General features: G+C 36.5%; 1 protein-coding gene across 1 annotated transcript; it reads left to right on the top strand.

Annotated features, from left to right (window-relative positions):
* The first annotated feature begins 4509 nt into the window (after nucleotides 1-4509).
* LOC145097337 (TMV resistance protein N-like) lies at nucleotides 4510-8787 on the top strand. The gene is made up of 5 exons (XM_079034871.1): nucleotides 4510-4754; nucleotides 5788-6277; nucleotides 6360-7470; nucleotides 7562-7858; nucleotides 7972-8787. Exons 2-5 carry the CDS (start codon nucleotides 5799-5801, stop codon nucleotides 8674-8676), a joined length of 2592 nt encoding a protein of 863 aa, XP_078890997.1. The 5' UTR covers nucleotides 4510-4754; nucleotides 5788-5798; the 3' UTR covers nucleotides 8677-8787.
* Nucleotides 8788-12651: the final 3864 nt, after the last annotated feature.

Genomic DNA, 12651 nt, shown 5'->3' with positions numbered 1-12651 from the left:
ATTTTAATAACTCTTTATAATATTATTGTTTTGGGACAAATTCCGCAACTCTTTTATTAAAAGGTTACTCTGATTTTGAAATAAAGTATAAACAAAAACCGGTCTTTTTTGGCCATGATTTTGGGGATGTCACATGAGCCAATAGAGGCATCATCCTTTTGCTATTGGCTTTCCAAAGAACTTCAAGAGGATTTGATTTAATTATTTTCTATTATAATAAAAAAGTATGTAACCCTAATCTTTATGTTAATTTCGATTTTCATAACCTCTCTCTAGGGTTTATTGATGCTCATAGTTTATTGCTATCAATAAAGAAAAATAGATCATTTCTAGGTTGCATGTAAACTTAAGGGTTTAAGTGCTTTTCCGCCACATAATTTTTTTTATAACCTAGAAAACCCATCAATGGTATCATAGCCTTAGTTTTCTAATTGATTGGGTGGTACTTTGGAGGAACTATCTAAGATTTGGCTTATAGTTTAATTGTTATGGTTTCAGGTACTTCAGAGGACAGGGGCAAGGCGAAGGCTTGATCGTGCACATCTTTCGTATTTTATGATATTTGATTTTGGGATACTTTGATTCACGATTATAACTTTTGGAAACTATTTATGGTTTTTGGTTTTGTTTTGAAAATCAAAATTTACCTTGATTTTTGGGATGTTACAATATAAACATCGAACATATGATGACCAAGGGACCTTAAAGAGTTATAAAGTTGCCAACTTAATTCAATCTAACCAATCATAACCACAAATCATTAAGGAAAGGGCTTAAAACATAGATCCACAAGAGATGAACCATAAAGATGGAAACTTGGAGACTTACACAAGTCTAGAAGGTGCATTAAGAGATGTAGACAAGCTTGCTAGTTGATCCATTGCTCAACAAAGTCTTCATTTAACCTTCAAGTGACCAACACAACATCAAAGAGTAAAATGGCAAGATGAGATGCAACGACCCAATTTCCACGTCCAAAAATTTTGTTTTAAAACATTACTTTAGAAAACATTAACAAATAAAAACATTGTTTGATCACACAATAACACAACGTAAACCATGTTTAAAAAGCCAAACCATAAACTCCATCAAAATATCAGAGTACAATTCCCAGTAAATCTCGTAAATGCGGAAACCAGAGTGTGTGCATGATGTGCCTCTACCGCGCCAGCTCTTTCCCCTTCGAAGAAGAGGTACCTGAAACCAAAACTGTAAAACGTAAGCACAAAGCTTAGTGAGTTCCCCCACTGTACCTCATACCACATAATCACATAACATACGTAAATTGTCAGGCATATCTGGGTGCCCGACCTCCCCTTCGGTCCTTTCGACCGGATACTGCCTAGCATATCTGGGTGCTGGCCTCCCCTTCGGTCTTCTCGACCGGATACTGCCTAGCATATCTGGGTGCTGGCCTCCCCTTCGGTCCTCTCGACCGGATACTGGGGACTATTTCACCCCCTACTACTACCACATAACACATATATCACATAGTCTATCTAGCATGGCTGCGCATGACCGCCCCTTCGACCCTATCGACCGGTATTCTGGGGAACTATCTCCCCCTACTTTCACTAACACATAACATAACACAGGTAGTAGCAACCCTACATGAATATCACAAAGACAATCATCTAATCACACATCTCCTACTGGTGGGCCGACATTATGGCCTTAGACCCACCGCTACTGGAAGGTAACTCACCTCAAAGTAGTTGTTGAACTGATCGGGAACTGACCGACTGCTGCTGCTGCTGCTCCGGAAATCCTCCGACTGCAATTCCCACAACATACTCAATCAAACACTGCTAACTGTCCTTTGGGTAAAATGACCATTTTACCCCTGGTCAAGCCCTAAGTCAAAGTCAGAGTCAACTTTCAGTTGACCCGACTCTCCGAGTTGGCTCTCCAACTCACCGAGTCCTAACCAGACGATTGTCCTGAGTCCCTGATTCTACTCGTCGAGTTCATCTTCATCCGATGAACACTCATGCTTAGACTCGTCGAGTCTGTTCTTGATCTATGAAGATTGCCTTGGACTCGCCGAGCCAGGCCATGACTCGCCGAGTCCTACCATGGGTGAGTTCAGCTTCCAACTCACCGAGTCACACCCTGTGACTCACTGCTCAAACTCGATACAACAAAAAGGGACAAATTCGGTGACTCACGAGCAGACTCGCCGAGTCACATGAACGACTCGCTGAGTCGTTGCCATGCACCCATTAATTACACCGATTTGTTCGATTCCAGTCCATGCCATTCACAGATCTGGGCTTCTAAGACACGAATCACACGTAAAGTTTCCAACTTTACGTGTAGATATTCACCAATATGGATTTTAGGGTTCAAAATGCCTCAAAAGGGTAGATCTAGGGTGAACAAGCCACATGGGTCCATAAAGCTAACAGATCTGAGCTCCTGGAGCTCAATCTTGCCTAGATCTAGAGGCCAATCAACTTATTACGAAACATTATGCACATACTAGATTGGGGAATGGCTCAAGAATGTCTTAAATGAAACCTTAAGCATAGAAATAGGGGGAAAGTGGGGTATACCTCAATGAAACTGCTGAAAGAACACAATGATGCTTGGATGGCTCTCCTTCCTCTTGATCTACTTCCCCTTCTTGCCTCAAAGCCTTCAAGAACACACACAATAGCCTCAAACTCTCAAGGAACAAGCTTAGAACGAGGGTTGGGAGCTCTGGGGGTGAATGGGGGCTGGCATGGGGCGGATATGAGGTTAAAATAGGGTGCAAACCCCTGAAACTTAGTGTTTCATCCAACAACGGTGACTCGCCGAGTCCAGGATATGGACTCGCCGAGTCGCCAACTTAAACGTGTCCTGGGTCTCGTCCCTACTCGGCGAGTCGGACCTATGACTCACCGAGTCCAAGGCTAAAAATGGAAAATACTTAAATAAGATTTACATACCAGGAACCAGGTGCTACATGAGAGGCTAGGGCTTCATTTATTGGGAATAGAGTCTGAAGGGAATGGCCTAACCATAGAGTTAAGGCTCTTAAATATAAATGAAACCCTAAAAATCATGGGCTTGGGTTGCAGCATTCACCACGTCGTGACACCCTTCATGTAACGCCGTGGTGACCATCCGAAATACATGTTCTTCATTTGGCATACCACGTCGTGACATCCTTCATGTCACGTCATGACATATGGTTTTCCTAAAAAAAAAACATGCATTTGACTCCTTTATACCATTGACTTATTCATTCTAGGAAATGGGTGTTACATCAAAACTCCAAGAACATCCCTTCAAAGGAATAAAAAGGACCTCAAAGCATGAAATGAGAAACAATAATGATAAATGTGGAAGCTTTATACCTTCCAAAGGTCCATAAGATGCATGAGAAACAAGATCTTAAATAAATACAACCTTACAACCAACAAGCACACCACCTTCTTCTCCCAAAATATATTTAAAGGCTTAAAACTTCAAGAACATCACACAAACATCAAGAACATTCAAGTAAGGGTTAGGGTTTTGATTTTAGTGGAGGAAGGCTAAAGAGAATGACCTAACACATGAGTTAGAGCCTTTATATATAGTAGAAACCCTAAAATCTTGGGCTTGGGCTGTAACAGCCACCACATCGTGGTCACCCTCTTGCCACGACGTAGTGCTAGGCACGGACATTTAATGACATGGCCACGTCGTGACATTAGGTTTTTACCCAAAACCTCATCTTTGAAATCCTCAAGTCTTCATCTGATAAATTCCGAAAAACAAGTGTTACACATGACAAAATCCTCAAGTCTTCATCTGATAAATTCCGAAAAACAAGTGTTACACATGACAAAATTACATGGATTCTAAAATGATTGCCTTGATTTTATTCCGAAAAGAGCAGCAACAAACCAAGAGATCAAAAACAAACCTAATGATCACTAGTAAGTTATTTTAGTTTCTATGCATTGTTCATTAAATGTTCAAGTTGATAATGAACTAGATGAAAGATGAACTATATGAAAGAATCCCATCATAATTGCTTGGATTGTGGCCCTACTAGTTGATCACTTGCATAATTTAACTTGAGAAATTTGGTACTTAGTAAACACTAATTTTTAGCATATAACCTAGTAACCTAGAGTAACTTGTTACCTTGAGAAACTTCATTGCAATATATAACTTGGTATCGAGAAAATAAATGAAAGTAAGATATGCACAACAGAAGGAGTTGAATGTTTAGGGTGATGTTTTTCTTCCGTTATATTAGCATATATGATTTGGGTTTGTGCAAGAAAGAAAATTGGAAAGCAGGAAAATGACTAGAATTCCCCTCATATGAGAGGTATATGAGGGTGGTCGACACAACATAAAACAGAGAGCGACAAAATGAGTAATAAAACAGATATGGACAAAATGAATAATAAAAACATGCAGTAAAGACCAATATTGACAAAATAAAAAAAAATAAAAAAATAGGACTAAAACTATAGAATCTAACCACCACAAAACTATTGAAATGGTGCCCAGGACCATTTCTGTAATTTAGTCTAAAAAGTTTGTTCCTTGGTAATCTCTCTCATTTTCATCAGACACCCATCCTTTCTCTGACTTTCGTCCAGACGCCACAGGTCATCTCTTCTCTCTCAAACTAAATCGACGATTCTCTTCTCTCTTTTTTTGGTCAACCGGCTGTAAAAGTTTTCGCTCGAGTGGGATCTTGGCCCAGTGAACATCGCCTATTCTCCTCTCTTCTCCTCAACTACCAGTTACACCTCCTGCTACCGGTACAATAGCTTAATCTTTATCTTAATTACTTTAGTCTTCTTGATTTCTGTATACGATATTCAAACATTAAAAAGTTTTAATCTTGCACAAAAAAAGCCATTGTTCTTGATGTATAGCGTTGACCAGTTAAAGAAAATCTTATGTATAAGATCCCTAATCTAGATATTTTTACCTTTTTTCATTGAAGCGGCATAATTTGCAGCAATAAAGTATGCCTAGGTGATTTTGAAAATTCGTCAGTCTCCGTACTTTTCAAATTCAAAACTAATGTTTTTTTTTTTTAATATTCTAGATCAAATATTTTCAGTCGTGGAACTTACTTGTAGATCAATCTATATATCAGTTCTGTTATCAGTTTACCTGTTTTGTAATTGAAAACGACTCGGGTTTGATTTTGAAATGTCAAAGGTTCTGAAAGCCAACTATCGTGTTGTAGATGTCTAACTCTTCTTCTTTATCCGATCAGAGCAACTTCGGTCTGATGTGCTGATTGTAGTCCGTTAGAAGAAATTTGAAGGCTTTAAAATTGTTTAAATGAAGAATTTTGCTTCCATCATGTTGTCATCAAGCTATAAAAACAAATTGTTGATTCGTGTGCTAGTGTTGGCCTTTTGACCTGCAAACCATAGGCAAACAGCAGGAGTTGTTCTTTTGTAGAGGATATTATCATATTAGTATTGAGATTGAGAATGTTTTATCTGTTAAATAATTTGATAGAAGTTTAATTAAATTATGGATATTTAGACAACTTGGTTTAACAACTCTGTCTTAGAACTTATTTGAAATTATGGATTTTATAAACAAGTTGTGTGGAAAACATTGATAATTGGAAAATTTGAATAAGGGCAATCTCATAATTTTCACATCTTGTTTTTTTCTGTTCTAGCCTAATCAAATCCATTTACACATCATGTTCACCTTATCCGTGCTAGATCCATTCCCTTGTGGCAATTCATTTCATTCAAGTTTGTTTGCAATCATTTCGCATAAAATTTCACCAGCAAAAAATTGAATTTTTAGAGGATCTTTCAGGTATACCTTCAATGGTGTCTTCTCCAACTTCATCAATTCACAAGAGCTTTAAGTATGATGTGTTTTTGAGTTTCAGAGGTGAAGACACTCGTACAAACTTCGTAGATCATCTGTATCATGCTCTTCTGCAGAAAAGCATTTACACTTATAAAGACAACGAAAAAATCAAAAAAGGAAAACAGATCAGTGATGAGCTCATCGGATCTATTGAAGACTCAAAATTCTACATCATTGTTTTCTCAAAGAACTATGCCTCTTCATCTTGGTGTTTGGATGAACTTGTGAAGATAATGGAATGTCATAGAACAACCGAGCATACTGCATACCCTGTTTTCTATGATGTGGAACCTTCTGAAGTCCGCAAACAAAGTCGGACAATTAAAGAAGCCTTTGCAGAACATGAAAAGGAAGAGGCTGCTGGGAAATGGAGAGAGGCTCTAAAAGAAGCATCGGATCTGGCTGGATGGGAGTTGAAGAATACTGCTAATGGGTAATTCTTTCATCACATCTATGCAATAATCTAAGAGGTCATGTGATTTGAGTAAGCTAATTAAATCTTCTTTGAAATACAGGCATGAAGCTAAATTCATCCAAAAAATTGTTGAAGAACTTTTGCTAGAGCTACGTTCCATTAGTTTCAACATTGATGAAAAATTTGTAGGAATGGAGACTCGGGTCAAGGATGTTATATCATCTTTAGGAACTGGTTTTAATGATGTTCGCATGATTGGGATCAAGGGGATGGGAGGTGGTGGGAAGACAACTTTGGCCAGAGCTGTTTTTGATCAAATATCGTTTCAGTTCGAAGGTAAAAGCTTCGTGGAGAATGTGAGGGAAGCTTCAAATGCTTCTTTGTTCGGTTTGAAGTCGTTGCAAAATCAAATCCTTTCAGATGTGACAAATGATAGAGGCGTCAACATTAGTAGTGTTTATGAAGGGGTACACATAATGAAGAGGACGATGCGTGATAGGAAGGTTCTTGTTGTTCTAGATGATGTGGATCATATAGACCAGCTTGAGGCGTTAGCTGGTGAGCTTAATTGGTTTAAGCCTGGAAGTAGAATTATCATTACAACAAGAGATGAGCAAGTGTTGGTAGCACACAAAGTCAAGTTCATTCGCGATGTCACTCTGTTATCGGATAAAGAAGCACTTTGCCTCTTCAGTAGGCATGCGTTCGGGAGAGATTTTCCAATTCAAGGGTTCGAAGAGCTGTCTGGACAAGTTGTACGTTATGCTGCTGGTCTTCCTTTGACAATCAAAGTTCTGGGCTCATTTCTTTGTGGTAAAAATGAGCCTGAATGGGTAGATGCCCTAAAAAGACTAAAAAAGATTCCATTAGCAGAAACTATGAAGAAATTAGAATTAAGCTATATTGGTCTAGAGGAGGATTACAAGGAAATATTCCTAGATGTTGCATGCATCTTGAAAGGTTGGCAGAAAGACAATGCAATCAAAGCGCTTGAAAGTTATGGATTTCATGCTAGAAATGGTTTAAAAGTTCTTGAGCAAAAATCTCTCATAACTATTGATGGTCATTCTAATTATAAATGGGTGAACATGCATGACCATATTGAAGAAATGGGCAGGAATATTGTTCGTCGGCTGCACCCAGATAAACCTCACAAACATAGCCGATTGTGGATTAACGAAGAAGTTGAAGATATATTGGCTAACGATTTGGTAAGATCAAGTTTATTTGTAAGTTGAGAAAAGCTAACACAATTTCAATTGTTATGAGACAAGTTTCATGGTGACTACATTTGGATTACAGGGTACTAAAGCAACAAGATGTCTACAATTTTACACAGAGAAACTCAATCCACATACTGTTATAAAAGGTCTTGGAAAGATGAAGGAGCTTAGACTTCTTTCTGTGGTTCTTGGAGATTGTTTCCGTAATTTGGAATTTAATATAGTTAGCCCAGACTTTCCAGATGCTTTACGATATCTCCGTTTGAACTATTACCCTTACAAGTCTTTGCCCAAAACTTTTCAAGCAAATAATCTTGTTGCAATTGAGATGGATGTCAGCAAAATCGAACAACTTTGGGAAGGGGGAGAAAAAAAGGTAGAATTATGGTTTGATTGATTGTTTTGCATGATTCATTACTATGTTGTACATCCATCATTCCATTGTTTTGCTTTTACATCACTATTCATCTTTTTTGCCCCCTTATGTAGGTTCTTAACAAGCTCAGATTCCTTGACCTTAATCGTTCAATGTTGAGTACCCTTGACCTCGGGCTTACTCCAAATCTTGAGAAGTTGAATCTTGGAGAATGTTCCAATTTGGTAGAACTTCATATCCCCATTGGATGTTTAAAGCTCATATCTATCAACCTTAGAAATGCAAGGTTGAGGACCCTTGACCTTCGTCTGGCTCCAAATCTTGAAAAGTTGATTCTTATTGAATGCAATGATTTGGAAGAACTCCACATTCCCCATAGATGTCTAAATCTTGAATACCTACTACTCTCTAATTCAAAGTTGAGGACCCTTGACATTGGGTTGACTCCGAATCTCAAATATATGGATCTTAAAAATAGTTATTATTTGGAAGAACTTCACATGGCCGATCAATGTCAAAAGCTCACAAACCTCGACATTAGTCATTCAAAGTTGAGGAGCCTTGACCTTAGGTTGACTCCAAATCTCAATGGGTTAGATCTAAGTTATTGTTGTAAATTGGTAGACCTTCACACCCCCATTGGATGTCTAAAAAAGCTTGTCTACGTAGGCTTAAATGGTTGTTTGAGGTTTAAATCTTTTTTGTTTAACATGAAGGATTGTACTTGTTGTAGTGTGGATGAATCACTTGAGGTTGGTCTTTTATCTGAGTTGCATCTGATTGTGGAGTCCCTAGAAAGATGTCCATTTCACCTGTAAATACATGCCAAAGTTTCTGTTTATATGTTTTTGTAAAGTAGATCGACACTCATTGACTAGAATTCTTGAGAAGTTACCTGCGAATTTTGGCTGATTAATATGTTTAGAGAAGCTAAACCTAGCAAAGCATAAATATTTACAAGATATGCTGAATAGTATATATAAGATAAAATATATTAAAACATCATTTGTTTGTTGTTATGTATTGGTGCACATAATATCGTAACAGGCACATACTTTCTCTCTTCTTCTCTGTTTCCTGTTGATCATCTTACTATGATTTTAGTGTTGAAATTGATATACGTTTTAAGGTATAATGTTCTAATAGAAAAGAACATTAAAAGTGCAATTCTATATTGAATAGATTTCGAGAATACAGCGCCTTAATGAAATTTAAGAAAACATTACATTGATGTAATTGAATGAAAATAATACACAAATATATGAAAGTGAAATGCTATTTCTTGAATTGAGCCCTATATGTATGTATGTATGTATGTGCATTATATTATGATACTTGTACAATTTAGAAATGGTTGATCATTTATCATGGAGGATATAATCTTGTCTTAATCTTAATCATACAGACACTGGGAGAACGCAAAGGGGCTTACCATTATCAAGAATTATTTTTAAGTAAGTTTTTTTGATGATAAATCGTTGCATTCACCATTTGAAGCACAACCCTGAAAACCTCCACATAAGTTGTCTTTTGAAAAAGATCTTGCTTAGAAACGCCTTTTTGGGGGTAATATTTTGCATTTTGAATTTTGATTTGAGATTATTGCTTTGACTCGTCATGGTCAAGCTGAAGCATATTTTGATTTACAATAAGATTGTAGTTTTCAAAATTATGAATCATCTCATATTTATGTTGATTGTAATCCTTTGTGTATAGCTATTGATAGTTCGTGAGGTTGGTTGCAAGTTTTTCAGTTGAGATCAATAGGTAATGAGTTAGGACTTTTTTTGGTTTATAATATGAAAGGTAGATAGAGACTTTGAAAAGGAATATTAATAAATTATTATCTTAAATGAATCATACACACACTCACATGAGGTAGGCCACACACACATAAAACCTATTTGGGATCATTTAGCAACACCTTTAACCAAATTATTAAGAAATTTTGTTTATATTAAGTTATGAGCAAACCCTCATCGCCTCAATGGTTGCTGGGCCTTAAACCCAAAACGAGTTGGACCCAATTTAATTGGAATTTGGCCTGGTTTCAAAATTCTAGACCTAATTAGATTGTTCATGCTGGAATATTTTTTTTATTAATATGTGGCCTTCGAGCCATTATTTATGTAATAATTATTTAAGTGTTGTTATATTTACATTTTATGATAGCAACTATGTCATTATGACATAATATATATCCCAACTTACATATATATTACTTAGGAAATATATATATATATATATATATATATATATATATATATATATATATATATATATATATATATATATATAAATAAAAGTTTTATCGTGTGAGGATTCAAAAATAATAAGGACTACGATGACAAATCTTTGCCGTGAGATTGAAAAATAAAAGATGTAGATTTGATTTTATTTATTGTCAATATCTCGTGAGATGATATGACGTTTTTGTAATTATGTATGTGATTTTGATATTTTTCGGCAAAAGTTAATTGTTTGGAGGTTAAATAGATAAAACTGAACCTGTATGACCAATTCTCAAAATCATTGTTATCATATAATGTAAATGAAAACTTGCATGAAAGGAAACGAGACTTGGAAACCTCATCTATGTTGTGGCATCAACGCTTAGGCCACATCTCACGAGATCGAATGTTAAGACTCGTGAAAAATGGTGTATTGACAACTCTCGATTTCAATGATTTTGAGACATGTGTAAAGTGCCTGAAGGGAAAATGGCAAAGGGAAATAAAAGAGGTGCCACAAGAAGTTCTAATTTACTAGAACTCATATACACTGACATTTGTGAGACTTTTCCCACATGAATATCTGAACATAAGTCATTTATCACTGTTATAGATGACCATTCACGATATATATGTATTTGTATTTGATTAATGAAAATTCTGAATCACTTGAGATGTTTAAAGCATTTAAGGGCGAGGTTGAAAATCAACTCGAGCGTAATATAAAGGTAGTGAGCTCAGATAGAGGAAGTGAATATTATGGTAGGCATATTGATATTGGTCAAGCTCCTTATCATTTCTTTGATTTTTGCAAGGAACACGAGATCATAAACCAATTTACCATGGCGGGTACTCCTTAGCATAAAGGTGTTGCTGAGAGAAGAAATAAGATCCTTATGGACATGGTAAGAAGTATGTTATCAAATACCAACTTACCTTCATTCTTATGGACTAAGGCATTAATTATGATAGTGCATATACTAAATAGGGTTCCTTCTAAGTCTGTTCCTAAGACACCTTATGAAATTTGGATAGGAAGGAAACTAGGTTTGAGATATCTGAAAGTATGGGGTTACCCAGCCAAAGCTAAACTCTATAATCCTCACCAAAGAAAGCTTGACATGAAAGTTGCCAGTTGTTTCTTTATAGGGTATCCTGAACATTCAAAGGGATTTAGATTCTATTGCCCTTCGCATTCCACTTGCATAGTTGAAACTCGACATGGTGAGTTCCTAGAGAACTCTAATGTTAGTGGGAGCAATATATATCATGATGGTAACTTATAGGAAGTGCAGAAGGAGGGACCAATGAGCCCCTTACCTCCTTATCATGTTGCACCTCCTATAGATAACATTGACCCACCTAGTGCCTCTCATGAGGAAAATGCTGCTTTAGGTATGCCATTAAATGAAGGCACATCTCACTTAGAGGATCAAATCCCTGTTATCATTGAGCCCCATGAGCCTAAAATTTCATTAAGGAGGTCATCAAGGGATAGAAGACCCAATAACTTTGATGATTACATGACCTACCTTAACGAAGCTGATATGGATTTATGAAAGTGCAACGATCGAACATCTTATCAGGAAGCCATTAATAGTGACCAATCATTCCAATAAAATGAATCTATGGTTGATGATCTTGATTCTATGAATAAAAATGACGTTTGGGAACTTGTTGAACTCCCTAAAGGGGTAAAACCTGTAGAGTGAAAGTAGGTCTTTAAAACTAATTTAGACTCGAACAGAAACATCGAATCATATAAAGCACGTTTGGTTGCTAAAGGCTACATCCAAAAAGAGGGAATCGATTGTTAGGATACTTTTCTCCTGTTTCACGAAATGATTCCTTAAGGATCGTTATGGCCCTAGTAGCTCATTTTGATTTAGAGCTACATCAAATGGACATTAAAACAACTTTCCTTAATGGTGATTTACATGAAGATGTGTTCATGATTCAATCGGAAAGGTAAAGAACACCTTGTATGTAAACTTAGAAGTCCATATACGGGTTAAAACATGCATGATGGCAGTGGTACTTAAAGTTTGATGAAGTCATGAAAAAGAATGGATTTAATAAAAATCAAGTGGATTAGTGTACATACCTTAAAATGAGTGGGAGCAATTTTTCCATACTTTTCCTTTATGTTAATGACATTCTTTTGAAAATTAATAGTCTAAATTTGTTGCATGATTCAAAGCAATTACTTTTACGTCATCTTGACATGAAAGATCTCGGGAAGCTTTTTATGTGATTGGCATCGAAATATACCAAGATCGGGCCAATAAGACATTAGGATTGTCTCAAAAGGCTTATATTGAATGTGTTCTTGTATGTTATAACAGGCAACATTGCTCCTGCTCAGTTTCTCTCGTAGTTAAAGGAGACATTTACGGGTCTTTTTAATGCCCGAAAGTGGAGGTAGAAAAAGAACAAATGAGATTGATACCTTATGCTTCTGTGCTTGGAAGGCTAATGTATGCTCAAGTTTGTACTCATCTTGATATCGCTTATATTGCTTGAATGCTAGACAGATATCAATCTAATTTGGGCCTAGATCAC

This window comes from Lactuca serriola, chromosome 4 (assembly GCF_051521515.1).
Source record: "Lactuca serriola cultivar US96UC23 chromosome 4, Lser_US96UC23_V15, whole genome shotgun sequence".
NCBI classification, from domain to species: domain Eukaryota; kingdom Viridiplantae; phylum Streptophyta; class Magnoliopsida; order Asterales; family Asteraceae; genus Lactuca; species Lactuca serriola.
Note: the sequence above shows the minus strand (reverse complement) of the source record. Positions and strands in the feature narration are given on the sequence as shown.